Consider the following 18,790-nt stretch of genomic DNA (forward strand, 5'->3'; position numbering starts at 1 on the left):
GGTTATAGGTTATATACTGAAAATAACAGTAATTTCGCTGCTGCCAACCGGCGTTCAAAGACTGTATACATCGAAAAGAGGATTGGTTTACTCGTTTAAATTACCGAAATTTTTCGGAGATCTTTGGGAAAAAATAGGATCTGTAAAAACTCCAGCTAATATATTCATAGTTTTGTCATCTAGCCACTATGAGGTCGTGTGGTTACCGTCGGCGGTTGCCGATCGTAACAATTTCACATCGCGAAAAACCGGATTTGGTGAACAGGGCCGGCTTGAGGGAAAAAATTTTCTACCCATGCAGAACCTTTTTTTTGGCGCTACGGACCATGTTTGGACCACGTTTTTTTGGTCGACATACCTTTTTCCACCCTTTCAACTCCATTGGGCACCCCTCCTTGAGCGGCGCCCAATATGGCCGCACGGTCCGCCACTTCATTGGTGGAGGAGGGGCATGCTCTTAACAATAGTCAGAGGAAGGAGTTTGTACTAGGAGCATGTGCTCATTTTACATAACTTCTGTGAGATACCTTTTTTATATTAATGTCCTACCTTTCCGAAACATGTTGTTGGAGAGAATGAAATGTTTGCACCATTTCTTGTTTTTTGCACTCCCTCTCGTGCATTGCTGGGATGGTACATTACTCCCTCACGTATTGGTGGAATGTTGCTTAATATTGTATCACCAACAGAACTATTGATTATGTGTGATGAATGGGAACTACAATGCAAATAATTACAAGAAGTGAAATCAGTTCAGAGAATAGAGAGATAGATATTGGGCAGACATATTCAAACTTTGTAACTTTGAAAGCAGCCCAAAGTTCAAAATTTTGCCAGTTTTGGTGAAGGCTTTTTTATCTTCAGCATATGGTGACGCAGACAGTGAAAGAGAGTTCATTGTTAACAAATAAAGAAAGTCTGTTTGAACATTGAAAAATCTGTCCATCCAATGCTTTAATGGAATAAGACATACAAAATCTTATGTTCAAGGGCATAAAAAATTGGAAAAAAATTGTCATTGAGATACTGTACTTCTCAAAGCGACTCGTGATTCGTAATCTATTAACATGCTATTTTAGGTTGAGAAATTGTTTAAGTAAATAAGGTATTTATATTTTTCTAGTTTTCTGCATTTTGCTTTTAAATTTAATAATTCCTTTAAATCCTGTGAGAAGCCAATTTTTCACGGAAACTCTTATTATATTCTGCACACACTTTTTTTGCTATATCAGGATGAATAAGATTTTGGTGTTCAAGCTGCAGAAATTCTTGCTGTCTGGGTTTTCAGTATGCATGTTGCTTAATTTGAAAAGAGTCTAATAATTTTTATTCATCATTTCACTAATGTATGTTTTATTAGTGACAGATAAGATAATTCAGAAAATTTTTTAATGAATTTTAATTTGTAAAGGAAATTTATTTAGAATTATTTGTTTCAACCATTTTTAGCAAAACTATGGGCATTTCACAGGAAAATTACTCCTTATATCGCAGATATAGTTCGTGTTTAGTTCTGCTCCATTTTCAAAATTTCTGCTCCGAAAATGAAATTTGCTGCTCCAAAATGGATGAGGGGCACTTGCACCCCTGGGGTGGGGATCTAGATTCAAATGTAAGTGAATATTTTGGTGCCCTCACCTCAATGATAATAAATGTGTAGAAAATTGTTAATGGACAAATATTCTTCAAAGAATCATAATAATGAAAAAAAAATTTCAATATCCATAGGTTCCCCAAGAATTTTGATGGCCGATGGCAAAACTATATCAATGAATGTAGAACAAAGTTCTAATTTTAATAATTATGTGAGAAATTTTTATTAAATACACACCACTAACAAGGAAGGTCTCCTGGCTATCATCCGCTGAATTTAATGGAAATTAATAAGGTGAATGCGTATCAAATAAGTAAAGTATATCAATTTTATTTTGATAATTTACAACTGAAACAAGTCAAAACTCCTTGTTTCTGTTACTCCAACATTCATGTTATGAAAAAATTTTTCTGGCCTTCAGTTTGGCAATATCCCATATTATCGCATCCGTATCCATTTCTTTGAGTCATTTTTAATGGTCATCAAGGCTAGTCCATTCAATCGTTCTTGACTTATAGTTGATCTTAAATAAGTCTTTATTAATTTTAACTTTGAAAAACTACGCTCACCATTGGCCACTGATATTGGAAGAGTGAGCAGTATTGTAAAGCTTACAAAAACGTTCGGAAATGAATCCTCATAGCCATTTTTGTGATGAAAGATAAGATTTGGCGGGAGAGGTACCGGATGTCAGCATAGTTGCAAATATTTGGAGTTTGTTGAAAGGAATCAAGTCCATCAGTGCCATGTTCCTCTTCATTACTCAACACAATTTCAAGATTCAAACATACTTTCTTCAAATCCTCTGTATTCCACGCAGATTATCTATCTGATATACAAATTCAAAGCCTTTGCTGTGGTTTTCCATAAAAACTGGAACCTTTCTTTCAGTAACGTGATGGTTTTGTCAAGCACAACATTAAAAAAGCTTACTTTGGAAGATCTTTTCCTAGCCCCAATAGGTTCATCTTCACTTTCATAAGAGAATTGTTTTATGTTCCTTTGACGCAGAGGCACAGACATAAAACATTGTGGGGGGGGGGGTGTGAAAGTTACTGGTCACTGGTAGTCCCATATATGCGGGACTAAATTGCATACACAGGAGAGGGAGAGTGCATTGAATTGTTTTTCCAAAAATTATTGGGCGGGAGGCTCAAATTACCTCAGCTTCTATGCTTGGGCACACTTCTTTGTCTGCACGCACTGTTGTGTCCGTAATAGCACCATTGACTCCATCATCAGAGCTCATGTTTTCAAGAAACCCTTGGACACTTTTGATGAGATTCATTGAACTTTGTAGATCTCTCACAGGTGACATATTCTGTAACATTTTACTAACTATGTTTATTTTAAACAGTATCTCATGCCAGGTAACCAGTATCGATTGGTAAGGGACAATGCGAGGTTATGGTGTCGCAGGGAATTTTTCTCTAATAAATAGAATAGCTTACCCCCGCAGGTAGTTAATTGTAACACAATTGACACGTTTAAAAAGAACTATGATAAACAAGTTTGGGTAAATCGAGAAGCTATCCATACTTAGAATAAGACAACCATAAATACATTATGGGCATTGTATAGTATTTTATCATGTGTATATATTGTTTATAATTTTAGTTTTTAATTGGGTTGCTGTATTTTTGAAATATATGACATCCATATTTGTTATCGGCATCTTTTTTTCAGCCACCTCGTTGGGCATTTTTGCCTGTTGTGGCATTGTATTTGTATTGATACATTCTATCTTACAATCGTCATCATCTCATGCCCCTCCCTCACCATCATCACTATTTTCCCATTATTGTACAAGGTGCGTTCCATAAGAACTTAAAGTAAAATCAGAAAAATAGCAAAGCTCTTTGCAAAGGAACTTGAAACTCTGCAGTTTTTAAGCAATTCCCAAGCAGTATTTTTGCTAAAAGCATTAATTTTTTGATCATGGGAGAGTTCGTACACAGCAACATGAATTTGCTCAAGATAGTGAGGCTTGACTGTCTTTCCTCAACTATATTTCTACCTCTTTATTATCGGAAATCTACAGAAGAATTTCTCATATGCAAGATGCTTCTTGGCCCTGCTCTTTTATCCATAGTGTATGTAGAGTAAGTTTTTAGCCGTTTTACCCATCTTTCTCTGATCCTTTCAGTCATCCATCGTTTTCTTCCCTGTACTTTCCTAAAAAAAACCCTGTCTAGGTGACAGAAATAAAAGGATACACCAATAACTCACGAGTAACGTGTATATGTTCATTAATATCTGTTTCTTTCAAAGATGACAGCAGTATCAATAGTCTGAAAATGTACCTGGTATGCCTTAAAATAAAGAACATCCGAAATTCATTTTCGGTTAAAATAACTGTGCTCAGCTAGCAATAATCGGCTAGTTTGCTACGAGATCCTGGGAAAGGTGGCAAGATTCCCGAAAAATACTCGGGTGCTGGGCTGGTCCTAGAAACTTTACCGTCTGAGGCGAATAATATTTTGCCACTCTTAAGATACAACTTATCTCTGAAAAGAGTTCTCTCTCCTCACTTCTATTACCTTGATACAGTGGTTCCCAAAGAATACCGATCCCTTTGGGAAAGTGGGGGGGGGGTGAGATTGATGAGTTAAGATGTCGCTTGAGAATTTCCTAAATAAAAATGTCCTGATGAGAGTGAATTTATTAAATCAACATATTTACAATTCTGACGTTGGGGGGGGGGGGGGACATAGTGGGCGTACCTGTTTACCTTTTTATCTTTTTTCATGTGTTTTGGAAAAATGTCTGCCCTCCAAAGGATTGATTGAGCTATTTAGCACATATATATCATATAATGCATTGAAATTCTACATAAAATTTACTGAAAGTAATTCGAAGAAAAATCTCATTCAATCAAGTATTACAAATGTGCGTTTGCACACTTTTATGAGAAAACATGAAAATCAATAAATTAATATTTATTCCGAATCCAAAAACAAAATTTACGTATTAAAAATTCAAGAATCGCTCTTCTCAGTTCCTAGTTTTCAAATCAGATTCTCTGCATTATGTTGCTTATATGTTATGTTGCTTAGCATAAAGATAATTTTTTCCTAAATTTTTATGTATATGTTGCTGTGAAATTTTCTAGCAAAGTGACATCCTCAAGTTCATACGTTTGTGACCAGATGCATTCGCAGGAGAGAACATAGGGGGCCCGTGCCCTCCCCAAGGCGCTCAAAAATTAAAAATATTTCCAAATATTATAGACAAAAATTAAAACATTGAAAGAAATAACCTTTATGCTGTATGTTATCTTTATCAATTTCTGTTAATTTAAACTTCATTTTTTTAAAGTTAGTAGCTCAAAATTTCTGTGGGAGAAATTCCTTGTGCACCTCAAACCCAATGTGCCCCTCTAAAGATCGATCTTGCACCAATGCTCGTGACCAGGATGCAGGGTATTGTGATGTGATAGGCCTTCTCATGGTGCAACTTGAGTAATGCAAAATCTACCACCAGTCATTGTACTGCTGATCATTATTTGGACCTTGATGGTCCTTGCACCAATAAAAAACAAACTCCAAACAAATCCGAATTTGCATATGCACCCTCAAATTGTCAAAGCAAATCCGTCTGTAAAATATGTTTTTGATGAAGTGCAGTTTTATGCTACCGCCTTTGCTGTTGCGATTCAACCACACATTCTATGACCTAAAGTGCTAGTTTAGGTGTCTTATATCACCTCTTAAAATTTATCCCACAAATTTAGAATCGCCCTATATTATATATGGGCCATATATTACATATACGCGGAAATATGTGAGAAACATCAATGTGTGTGTGTAGTTGAACCCCTTCCTCCACCAATCAAATAGAACCGTTACAATTCTCCGTTTGAAATTAGCATGTCAATTTTGATTGACGTGTCTATGAAAAAAGTAATGTGATATGATATAAATCAATATTTTATAAGTGCTATGAAAAAAAAAGTAGTTTAAAAATGTTTCAAAAAAAATTTTTTTTAGTGACTTTTTATTATGGTATGATTATTTTGTCTGTGGGAGGTACCCTGCCCCCTTCCTACTTTTTCTTATTTTTTTAGTGGAGCCCTGCATATGATACGGGCACCATCTGGTGCCTTTTGCCTCCATTTGATGAATTTATCTTTCTGGCATTTGCATGCGATCCCAATCTCTTATGCTGTCATACATATTGCCTTTATCGGCAATGATTGCACTTTTGAATAATTTTCTATGTTAAGGATAGTAAATTTATATGGAATGTCAAACTTGCATATGTGCTCTTGAAACGAGAGATAGTTCCTGATTGAATTTTAGTTCATTATGACCCTCAATTGCCCCTAGTGTTACAGATTGATACTTAATCGGTTACTATTGGCACTGTACTCAGTAATTACATGCCTGATGGTTCGGGAAAGACCCATAAAGTTTACATCACGCACACTTTCAAGGATTGAAATTAAATATTCTTAGATTGACAAAGAAGCATGGAGTATACATATAGATATGTGGGGTGTAAAAAGTTCTACCATTATTTGTTTGGAGACATTTCTTTCTAGTAACAAACCACCAGCCCTTAGTGTCAATATTCTTTCCACACAAAAGTTTACCTGTACTCTCAGCAACACTATTGCTTAATGCTATGTTTTTACAAGTATTTAATTACATGATTCAATACCAAAACACAAAGGATCATGGTAATGATGATGCTTTTTTGTGACTTCCTGTAGAGAGTTAAGAGAACGGTTATACTGAAGTTGACAGTTTCAATGTAATGCAGATTGAAACTGTGCTTCTGACTGCTCAAAAAATTTCTAGGCCTACTCAACATGACAAATCTCTTTCTGAACTGTATGACTGCTTGCTAAAAGGGACTGAACTGCCTGCACCTTGGAAGGGAAAAGAGATTGAATTTTCATTGCAACATGGATGTATTTTATGTGGAAACGGTCATCATTCCTCAAAAGTTTAGGCAGAAAGTTCTTGAACTACATGTAAGTCATCCTGGTATAATCAAAATGAAGGCTTTATTTGTTTTTGGCCTGGTATAGACAAAGATGGGTTGTTGAATAGTCTTCACTTGGTCAATAGGAGAAGACCCGTCAATTGCTTCATTATGAGGACTTGAAGGAATTGACTAGGAGTAGAGGCTTATAGTTCAATCTGCACCTTCTCATAGTGCAGCCTGTAAGTAGCCGTGTGTAACACGAGGTGAACGGACATGGATGGCCTTCTTCTAACTTGCATTGGCCAGCATGGAGAATTATGGCCAAAAACCCTCTAAAAAGAAATATGAACTCTGCTGGGGACTGAGGGTAGACAGTCTAAGTGTCCCTGTTTACAGCAGCAACCAGCAAGACATGAAGACTGAGGGTGCTAAAAATCTCTGGGTTGGACCATAAGATCATGGCCTTGGCCACATATAACGGACGATCTCTTTCTTCAGAAACTCATTTGCAGGAGTTGAAAGAAGAACTGAAAGGAATACATTTGGACCATCATAGGCATCTGTGAAGTAAGAAGAAAAGGAGAGGAGAAAATCAAACTTGCCAGTGGATATGCATTTTACTACAGAGGAACAGGTAATGGAAGAACTAGTGGAGTAGGATTTTAGGATTTCTCCTCATTCATAAAAAGTGGAAAAATCACATTGTTGAATTAGATAGTACATCTGATAGAGTTGTAAAGTTGGTTATGCAAATATCAAGCAGATATCGGATACAGATTATACAAATCTATGCACCAACAACAAGCTATTCTGAGGATGAAGTAGAAGACTTTTATGAAGAATTAGATGAGATGAATATTAAAGGAAACCATATCAAAATAGTAATGGGTGACTTCAATGCTAGAATTGGAGAGAGAAGAAATGGTGAAAGCTTAGTTGCAAGTCATGCTTCACCGGTGTATGAAACGAGAGAAGAAACTCTCATCAAATTTGCAGAGTGTGAACAATTATGCATCATGAATTTGTTTTTTAAGAAGAAAGCTTAAAGAAAGTGAACCTGGAGAAGCCCAACTGGAACAACAAGTGAGATCGATTACATCCTATCTAATAAGAAGCATGTGATCCAAGACTGCAGTGTTCTCAACAAATTCAATTCAGGAAGCGATCATCGACTGGTGAGATGTAGAATAATGCTTATCACTAGAATGGAAAGAGTGAAACTTATCAAAAATACAAAAACTGTCATCAATATGGCAAAGTTTCAAGAACATCAATATAAATTCCAGTTAGAGCCGAAGAATCGATTTGATTTGCTATATAACAATTGTCCACTGAAGATGGACAAGATGTCACCATGATGAACAGAACTTTAACCACTACCCTAAACATAGACATAAACTTGTATCCGACCCATGGGCCCGAGCCGAACAACATTTTTGAAGACCCGGCTTAGCCCGGGGAATCGAACCCACGTCCTTTCACTTTCCGGGTGAACGCTCTAGACTACAGAGGCAGAGAATCTCTCAATCTTTCCTTGGAGCTCGTGTACACTAAAAGGGACCGTACATGGACGGCCGGTGGCAGCATCAGCAGTTGTGAGCTTGGCCTGAGTCTGGTCCAGTCGTCCATGTACGGTCCCTTTCAGTGTACATGAGCTCCAAGGAAAGATTGAGAGATTCGGTGCCTCTGTAGTCTAGTGGTCTAGGGCGTTCACCCGGAAAGTGAAAGGACGTGGGTTCGATTCCCCGCAGGGGCAGTTGAATTTTCTCTCTTTCCAAAGTATATCTTCGCAACAGCCAGTTGTTAAAACCTTCATAAAAAAATTGCCCCCCAAAAAAAGTTTAGTAAAAAAATCTCAATTTTATTTCAATACTTTTTTAAAATCGCAATCGACTTGTCCTTGGCTTTCTTTTTTTGTAACAATTTGTAGTATTTTTCTCACAGTCAACAACGACACTCAATCTTCAATTATCATTCTCCCTTGGTGCCAATCGTAGCTGCCCAAAGGCTTCAATGCATCTCTGGATGGCATCTGGAGATGATATGGAGTGGAGGTGCTTTGGTCCTTTCTTGTTCCCGTTTTCAGAAAACTCAGAAGTATCTCTTCTTTTTGTTTGAATGTGACCCTTGGGGAAAGAAACTTCCAGACGATGCAGGAGGAAAAGAAAGGTTAAAAAATAGGCCAATAATGATTGAAACAAGTACTCCAAGAGCCATATTTTACTAATCGAGTTTGGGAGCCCAGACAGAAACATTTTTCCAAAATACTGTATGATTAATAATCAATTAGTCTCTCGATATAGTACGATTATTGTGCTATATCAAGAGGCAACATTATCATCACATGCCCTGAAATTTCGGTTGCTGTTGTCATCTTTTCTGAATCTGCATTGTTAGTACCACCAATAAAATGTGCTTTTGAGTATTTATTCACCGCAAAAATAATTTAATTGATTAATAAAATTCATTTGGATGTATTGCCCCATAAAGAGCTTAATCGCAATATGCTGTGGCATGGCCCTCATATCCTGTAGCAGGGCACCAAGGCTGGGATCTTTGGCGGACCTCTAGCCAGACTGATTCTCATTGGTCCCTACATAGTAAATTTACAGCGTGGAAAATAAAAAAAATGACAAGAATCATCCCAGGCTCCTGGGCTGGAGCCCTTTCAGACCTACTAATGTGGGGGGGGGGGGCCATGCAGTGGCACCCACATGAAGAAAATATTGAAGGGGGCTGAAAGTTGCTGGTCATCTCGAATATACGGGACTCAAGCGCATATGCAAGAAAGAGGGTGCCATGGCCCCCACATCTTGGTGCAAAGCCCCCCAAACCAGATTTCCCACAGGCCCTTCTATAATGAATTTATAGCATGAAAAATGAAAAAATTATAATTGTTCCGGGCCCCAGGGCTGAAGCCCTGTCAGCCCTATGTGGGACCATGTCAACCCATCTGGAAGGTGCATTGCATTGTTTTGTCAGAAATTATTGGGGTGGGGGCTTAGTTCCCTCACAAAATTTATTGGAAGGGGCCTCAAATGGCTCCATCGGCCCGGTGAACAGGGAATAAATTTCAAAGAAATTAAGTTTCATTTGAATATCAGTATTTCATCAGTCATTGCAGAAAAATAACGTGCAGTGTGTAAAACGCTGCAATGTTTCCACAAAAACTTTTGGTCCTGGGCAGCAATTTTGAGAAGACAGCAAATTTTAGGGGAAACAAAAACTATCTTTCAAAGTCATCGATTTTTACAATGTGGAGGTGATGTAAAACTACATTTGTTTCAGCCCCCCCCCCCACTCAACAACAATAATCTACACTCTTAATTACGGCCCTGTTCGCAACACCCAGAAAGTGCTGCAACAAACAGATTGGGAAACACAGCCCTATAAAAATACAGTACAATATACTGTACATTCAATATAATTTATCTGCAAAGTGTCTCTCAGCAATGAGCCCCAACGTCATCGAACAAGCCTTCTGAATTGAGATGTTTTCTGGGTATCAGGGCAGGATTTCCCAATTCCCCCCCAGAAATTTGTTTACAAGCATAAATTTGTAATTATTTTTGCAAATATTGAACACACATATGGCCCTCACATCCTAGAGCAGGGTCCCTATTCTGGGATATTTGAATATTCATTAATTACTTTTTAAATTACAGGTCAGCAAAATTCGAACTGTAACTACTAATAGTAACTCTTTGAAGCAAAAAGAAACAGATTCACCTGTACTCATGGACACCAAAAAAGATAAACTTTGGATCACAGAGGTGGAACCGTGAGTTCAATTAGTTTTTTTAGTGAAAATTAAAACTAGTCATATACCTTTATATTTTGCTTTATTGGAACTTCACACTTTAACCATGACACTTGACCACAACATCGTTCTGACATTATGAACAAGTCTGCTCTGCTTACACTTTGGTGAAGACACCTTTCTATTCATCGAACACCAGTTGATACTTCTGGTACACTATGCAGCTGATTTCTTGAAGTGGGTGCTCAGAAATCAGATTAGGAAGTTCAGCCTGGATCTGAGTCATATTGAGCAGCTGTAGGATGAACTACTTTACTGCACACCAACTCTGGTTATATCACTATACTGTAATTTTTTACCAATGGAGTTGGGTGGGAAATGAAGGTGCCAGCTATATCATGACCATCCCAGGCCAGGCGTGGATCTATGGGGGGGGGGGTGATCACCCTCCCCAAGCAAAATGCTATAATTCATGAAATTTTTGAAACTTCTATATGATAATGTTGCATTCAATCAATCAATGTTGAAAATTACCTGTATCAACATTTTTGATTAAATAACAAATTCAAGAAAAGTTTGACTGAAAAACTAGAAACACCGGAACATTTTTTTTTTCAAACATTCAAAACAGAGAAAACCAGAACTGTCTCAGAAAAGGCAGGACGTATGGTCACAGTGACTTTTGTAAAATCGCCCCTAGATCCTCCCAGGCTCAGTAGGTAAAGAACTTGTCTATGTTTTTACCCGGATCAAACCTACAGACCCTGATGGTAACATTCATGGTGGAAAATGAGCATCTCACCACTGCACCACTCGGGCATCTTAGGATGAACTTGAACATGCATGCTAAGCCGCAATGTCTAAAATCTATGCTAGAAATAGTCTTGGCTCTTTTGCAAGAGATAGCATGTCATTCCAATCTAAACATTCTAAACATTGGGATATAACTTTTCTGGCAGATGTAGCTGTGATTATAGTAAACAGTAGACCCACCCATCATTAATTGTTTACCTAACTCAGTCAATAATATTTAAAAAAATAAGTATATTCAAAATTTTTTTTTTTCTTTTTAAAAGACATTGACATACAATAAACACAAATGTATGAAAAAAAATTCTAATAGTCCGTTTTGGTTCAAGTATGATGAAGGTAAATATATATAACAATATTACAATGCATATCAAGATCTACTTCATTAAAATTAGTTTAATTTCTATGTTCAATAGTGTCTTTGGCTTTCCTGTGCATTACACTGATGTTGGAAACTTTTCCAACACAAAACGCATCATGCTCATAGGAAAAAGTTGGTGTATTGATGCTGTTAAATACATTCTCTCTCCACTGCAGTATTTTTACAAGATGAAGACATGAAATGAATCATAGATAGCTGCAATATTATTTTGGTTGAGCTGATTTTTGATGAAGTCAATTTTTTTTTTTTAATTTTGCCATTTTTTTTACATTTTTTGAATTTGTCATCATCCTTTTATAAATTTGTCATTATCCTTTTATAAATTTGTCAGTATCCTTTTGTAAATTTGTCATTTTTGTTTTGTAAAATGATAAAACATCTTTTATTTTCATCTAGTTTTCATCGTTATTGTTTTAGTTTTATTTTTCATTGTTATATTTTTATAGTTTTATTTTTCATTGTTTTATTTTTATAGTTTTATTTTTCATTGTTTTATTTTTACAGTTTAACTTTTCATAACATTCATCATTTTCAAAATTATATATATTGATGGCATTAAATTGAATGCATAACTCTTTATGAATGTTCAGGGGCAAAATTCTTGTATCATGATCAATGTGTGATCATGATCCAATAATGGTAATTTTTCATGCTGCAAGTCTCTTTTTTTTCCTAAATAACAAAAACCATCCTCTTAAATATTTTACATACTTAAACAAGATAAAATTTAGACTTAAGTTATTCCTTTGTTTTTGCAGACATACTTATTTCTGCTTTTTTTCCTTCCATATTGTTTCTATGAATAAGGAAATTCATCTGTTATCATATTCGCATTTATATATATTTCTGTTAAGCAAATATAACTGATAAAGTATGCTGGTATAAAGTTTCTGAAAAATACATTTGACATGGTTTTTTTTAAAAATTCTCAAAGTTATTGCAAATGTGTAATTTTGTGTATAATATTGGGTAATTAATAAAAGAATTTCATAATTTTTGAATGAAGATTTCTTAATGTTCTATTCCATACTATTTATTTTAAGTGTGGCACTTCAATGAACTTGAAAAATTGGGAGAAAATTAATTATACAAGAAATTCCAAACAACAAAAATGTTCCCAGCATCCTTGGGAATGAGATCAGGCTCGTCATTTGGGGGGGGGGGCGGGCGGCGTTGCCCGAAATACATTGAGTACATGCTCTTTGTCCCCCCCCCCCTCCCTGGAAAAAGTTGAAATGACGGCCCTGAATGAGGTTATAATTTTTCAGCACACTTCTGTGAACTTTGGTTTGAAATAAAAAGAAACTACTATATAACTGCTCATTCATAGCCCAACATTGCTGGTCCTTTGACCATAAATTTGACTTTTCATCAGTCAAAATTATTCAAACTTGGCTTATATTAGGAGCATTCTGAAAAATCATCATGTTAGGGCTTATTTTCCGGGAAACACGGTATTAGGAAAGTTTGGTGAGCTGAAAGACGGACTAGGGATCTGGGAGCCAAAATACATGGTTTCCCAGTGTCAGTACTGTACTTTTTTTGCAATTAATGCTTGACGGCTCAGCTTTCTCTGGTCATCACTTCAAAAGAAAAAAAGTTCCTCTCTTTTTTACTCCCCGCAATGCAACGTTGGAAAACATTCTTTTTATTGTTAGCAGAAAAATGGGGTGATGGATAGAGATGACTTTCTCAAGTTTTTTTATTTTCCATCACTAATGGACAGCAAAAGAGAAAGCAAACTGTCCAGGATTAAAGAAGAAAAAAAGCTGGTGGGTATTCTCATCCTCACGGAAATCGGTATACAGTATACACTGTATGTGCACTGCTTATCGACATTTTTTTTCTCATCACTTATTTTTCATGTGTATTTTTCGCAGCAGTTTTGTATCCAACTTTTCGAAATCGTTTCGGCCCCCCTTATGATTTGGCGCCCTGTGCAAAGCATAGGTTGCACCTCCCTAACCGCTACCGTAAGACCGCTACTGTTCACGGCCCCTTTATTATGAATTTGTAGTGTGAAAAACAAAATGAATCATCTCGTGCCCTCGGCAAGAGCCCTTCCAGATCCACCTCATTGTGGGGGCCCATGCTGGGACCTCAGTTGAATAGGCTTCTACGATCAGATCGTATCATTGCGGTAAAAATTCCCATAATAGTGTTCAACACTTTTCTTAAAATTCTTCCAAATTGTTCTGCCGTAGCACTGATTGTTCTGCGATATGCGTCGAGATTTCGGCATATACTGCTTTGGGGTTAGGCACCCGTGGCAAGCCGGAAGTTTAGCGCCCATTGCGTGTAGAAGCAAAAAGGGGTGAATTCGATTCCCCCTTCTGGTCCAGCTCCCAGAGACGTTATTCCATTCTATACATAGGATTTTAACATAGGGTTACGCTCATTGGCTAAGATCATAAGTCAAGCTGGAGTTTTTGTTTATGACTACAGCCAGCGCCATCTGGATTGGCGCTCAATTAAAACCTGATGCTTATACTATTATAGTTATAGCCATAGTTACCCACATCCTGGAGCAACGGAACAGATATAGGTACTATATAGAAATGGGCAGTCAAAACATTCTGGAACCGAAACAGCACCACACTAGAGATACTAATATGGTGTTGGCTGTAAAAGAGACATTTGTTGGAAGATGAACAATAAGGAATCCAAACTTGTGTTGGAATCCTCCAACACAAGTTTAAATAATAATTCTTTATTTCTCCTCGATGATTAAAACTGCGGAATTTCTTCAATGCAATTTATGGGCCCATAATTAATTTCAAAACATCCTAAACTTAATAGTTTGAGAGAGAGATGCAGTTGAATATTACAAGACAAAGAGGAGACATTAATTTTCATTTTCGTGCTTGAGAAGATATAAATAAAAAGTTGAAATCAATGTTATTGCATGAATATCCAACTCAAAAGTAGGTCCGGCTAATTACTGCATATTTAATTTTCTGAGTTTCGTATCTCTAAGCGAACTCAATATTTCGAAAATCCAGAATTCAATTTAATTTTTAAAATTATTGATGTGGCGGAAAACCCCACTAAATTTCTGAATTTCTGCGGTAAAATCGGCAATTTTGACATTGATTTCTATGGGGATCATCCTGTGTTTCTCCCTTAAAGTGATGATGATTATGACGTCTATTCAAAAAGCCTCATTGTATATTTGTACATTGTATATTGTAAACGGGCTTTTGATAAGGTGGTGTCGGATAGACGGAAGAAATCGAAGGTCAAGTGGTTCAAGGTCGCGTCAAAAAATCTGATGGCCGAGCAATAGTTTTCCGTGAAATCTTACGATAAAAGGATAAAAGGGTGCGTTTAAACGCGTTTCCGTTTTGTCAGGGGCGTAGCCAGAAATTTCGTTCGGGGGGGGGGGGACCAAAGTGACAGAACAATGGATTTGGCCATCTTTTTTCTCTTTTTTCGGTCATTTTCTCACATTTCGGGGGGGGGGGGGGCCAGACCCCCAAGTCCACCCCCCCCCCCGCTACGCCCTTGCGTTTTGTCATCAGTTTTTCCCTCCTCGCACCCTTTTTTATCGAGTGAATTTTCGTGTACAGTCGATCCCGGTTACAACGTTTTCCCGCTTGATGCAACTAATTTTGGGGGTCTAGGTAATTCTGATTGAGATTTCCCGTTAAAAGCGTTTTCCCGCTTACAACGTTTCCTCATGGCGGTTTTTTGAAAAACGTTATGAGCGGGATCCACTGTATTTTATTTTAATTTTCTGAATTTATTTTTCCCAGTCAGACTTTTATAACGATCGCGGTTTTAATGACAATTTGGCTAAAACAACAATTCTTGGCGGAATGACTGACTCCCATACAGAAGAATTTTCATGAACGTTGCTTACAACGTCGAAGAAATTCAACGCCTTCGGTTATAACGATTCATTTTTTGTCACTCTTTTGTTTTTATGGCATGTCTTTTTGAGAAAATTCTCCATTTTTCCCAATTTTCGATAATTCTACCTACAATTGGTTATATTTTTAGCAAAAATTGGTGATGTCTCGTATTTATGATCCCAATTCACCGCACTGTTCTAGATCAATTATGGTCAATGAACACTTTATTTACATTAATTGATTGCATCTGATTACATTTTTGATCAAAAAAATATCAAGTACGTCAGCCTCGCTTGTAATGACTAGAGCTCGGAAGTTTAGGCACTAAAGATGGTCGAAATAGGCAGGCAAAAAGACACAAAAAAAGACATTCATAATTTTAGGAAAAAAAAAACTACAAATAACTAAAACCTAAGGTATTAAGGGCCCAAAAGAAAAAACTGAAAAATCGATTGCACTTTAATCCGTCTATTGTTTAATTACAATGTATAATGACTGCATTATTATTTAAGTTAAATGGATTTCAAGTCAAAAATAAAATGTTACTAGACCGTCAGGATTAGGCCAATTCCAGGGCCACCATTACCAGACGCAGGATCGGTAGGGATAATGATCTGTGGGGCTATCTCGAGTTGCGAATGATTCTCGTTTATTTGTCGTATCATTTTGAATAATCATTATCATTTCTATAGTTGAAACATGGCTATCGTGTTCTATTTTTGTAAAAAGAAAAAAAAAATATTTTTTTTTTATATTGCTACGTATACAGGACTACTTCAAGCGTGGGGCTCTGAATGACCGCATCTGTCACACACCCCTGAGGGGGAACTTTTGTCAATTTATCCGCCTTCCATAAGTCATGTTGTCAATTCAAGACCTCTTCGGACAATCATCGGTCCACTATACACATACAACGCAGTCCAATGCCTGAGCGAGACATATTATATGAAGCCTGTGAGGAGAAACAAATTTCCAACTTTCCTCCGCTTTTCTAACACGGGCTGCGTTCATCTGAAACAAAATCATTCACGGCTAATATCATCCGGTCAAAGCAAAATTAATACATGCCAACACCAATCTCTCAGATCACTTAATTGCGTCTAAATGGGGCTGGGGAGGGCGGCTTTCTGATGATAAGTAATACTGAGATTTGTGAAATTTTAAAAAGAGCGATTTTTTTGAAGTTAACAATGCCCGTAATATCCAAGTTTTACAGATTATGCCTCTGAAATTCACTAATAAACTTAAAACTGTTAAAATAGGTATTTATGGCACGGTAATTTCAAAACAGGCATTTTTACCGGAAAAGTTTAAAAATAAGTAAAAAAAAAGGCATTTATGGCATTACTAAGCACGAATCGTTTGTACCAAAAAAATTTCGCAGAATTTTCGATATCGTTTTAACTGTGTTTGGCTGTATAAATAAGGTACTTTTTTTAAATTATAACTTTGTGATCTGCAATTGCTGAACTGGTCAAAAACCTTTTTTGATCAGTATTGGCACTTAAAACTTTTTTGTGTAGATACGGAATTTCGGGCTGAGGGCAGAGAGAGAGCACGAAATGTTGTGCACGCCATAATCCATTTTGCTTATCGAGAAACTTTTGAAAGTGGTATTTAAACTCAAGTAGAGAGATACGGTAGTCTCTCGGTAATTCGAGGAGGATGGGACCGAGGCCACCCACGACCACCTAGATAACCAAATAGGATAAGCGGTCAAACTTCTTGCACATCTCTCGGTGACCCCCGAAAGTTGAAATGGTCTGCGTCCATTTAAAGGAGTCTATAAAATCCACGTATCAGAAGACATATTTCAGGGCACTTTTTGCCTTTTATCGACCTCAGTTGTACGCATTTTTCTTGCCCTGCGCATAGGCGGAGATAAACTTGGAAGTCTGAGGGGGGGGGGCACGATGATGTCAATTCATATATACGCATATACATTATATCTGTCGACTTCTACTTTGACGCTAGGGGGGGGGGGCATCCCCCCAGGCGTATCTCCATCCACGGCCCTGCACCAACGTTTTTTTGTTGGGTAATTTTCGTTTTTTGTGAATAGTTCGTTTTTTTTTTTGTATTTTGATATTATATTATGTTCCCTCCACTTCATCGATTCTTTAATATAGTAAATTATGTCTCTGACCTGCGATTTCTTTTATTTTTCTTCCTGCTCTTCTGCAACTGATATAATTGGTAAAGAGTGAATAGCAAGAGCGCGTCTTCCATTATGGACATCCATCAACAGTCACAAGCTGGATCGCAAGAGAAAACGGTTGAAAAATCGTTGCGTGTAGAAACCCCGAAAAAATGACACGATTTTCAGACCGGTTTGGTCTTAGTTTGGTCCACCCCAGAACGTACGATAAAACGGTGCGTGTATAAACGGGCCTTTACACTCTCCCTTCAAAATTATTTCAATGTTTGAAAATTTGCGAGAGTGTAAACACTGTCATAATGAATGTTATAAAAAATGTCGCCCTGTAATCATGCCTGCTCTAGAAGGTATTGCCTAGGCGACCGCCTCGTCGCCTCATGCCTGACGCCGGCTCTGCTTTTCCTCATGGAACTCCATGGCTTTTCCTGCAAAGATATTTCTGTTCTTTTTTCCCCTCTTCCAGCTACTATTTCCTATGGTGACCATGCGTCCCATATTTCCTGGAACAGTCCCGGTTTTTTCTGTTTTTCTGGCCGTCCCGACTTTTTTGCAAAAATGTCCCGGTTTTTCTCGTTTTTTAAACAGAGTTTACTTGAATTTATTTTCATCAAAAATGCAGAGACAAGTATTTTTCATAACTATGAGTTGATGAGTTATGGACCTTATTCTTAAAATTATTTCCAGTGATGTATTTGTATTCTCTCTGAACATTACACGTATTGACAACATTTGAACATTGTCAAAAGGGAGTTGAAAGATTTTGAAATATTTAGAGCCATTCACAGTACTATAGTTATTAACATTTTTTTTGTCAGAAGCCTGCTGCTCTTTACTTTTGACAGGCGGCTGTGTATGAGTGAATCACATAAACATATTGATTTTATTATTTACTTCTGGTTAATGAAATCATAATTCATTTGATATGTTCTATTCGACATCGTGTGCGTTGTGAGAGTAATACTAATTTCTTAGAGACATGGATATCCTTTTTTTATTATATATTTTGCAGAATAAACACATTCAGAGCACAAAGAGAAGGAGAAAACAAATGTATGTAAATATTCTGGTAGCAGTCTTTTTCCTGAACTTGAAGGGGGAGGGAAAGTTGAATGAGGGATGGAAAAAATGAATTTGAATCCATTAATGGGAAACAAAATATTCAGAATTCTCAAATCACCAGAAGCGGCGAAAATCATTCTGAAAATCTTTTCAAACTTGGTAATTGAAAAGAGCTATTTGTGGTATTATAGAAAATTTTGGTCAGTTTTGTGCAACAATTATCAATTTTGTAGTAATTTCT

The 18,790-nt window shown here is 36.9% G+C and overlaps 1 protein-coding gene and 1 non-coding gene across 5 annotated transcripts in view; both read left to right on the top strand.

Annotated features, from left to right (window-relative positions):
* Positions 1-11,865, top strand: part of LOC149080246 (DNA (cytosine-5)-methyltransferase 3A-like) — a 187,917-nt gene extending 176,052 nt beyond the window's left edge. For all 4 annotated transcript variants that reach the window (XM_089239331.1, XM_089239332.1, XM_089239334.1 and 1 more), the window contains 2 exons: positions 10,192-10,307; positions 11,513-11,865. In XM_089239331.1, the coding sequence (XP_089095457.1) occupies positions 10,192-10,307; positions 11,513-11,657 (261 nt within the window). In that variant the 3' untranslated portion in view covers positions 11,658-11,865. The remainder of the gene's footprint in view (positions 1-10,191; positions 10,308-11,512) is intronic.
* TRNAS-GGA (transfer RNA serine (anticodon GGA)) lies at positions 8,209-8,282 on the top strand. Its single transcript has one exon. It is a non-coding gene; the product is annotated as a tRNA-Ser (tRNA).
* Positions 11,866-18,790: the final 6,925 nt, after the last annotated feature.

The sequence above is a fragment of the Pholcus phalangioides genome, unplaced genomic scaffold, assembly GCF_987345545.1.
Source record: "Pholcus phalangioides strain wild (caught in Gottingen) unplaced genomic scaffold, Ppha-v1.0 ptg000011l_1, whole genome shotgun sequence".
NCBI lineage: Eukaryota > Metazoa > Arthropoda > Arachnida > Araneae > Pholcidae > Pholcus > Pholcus phalangioides.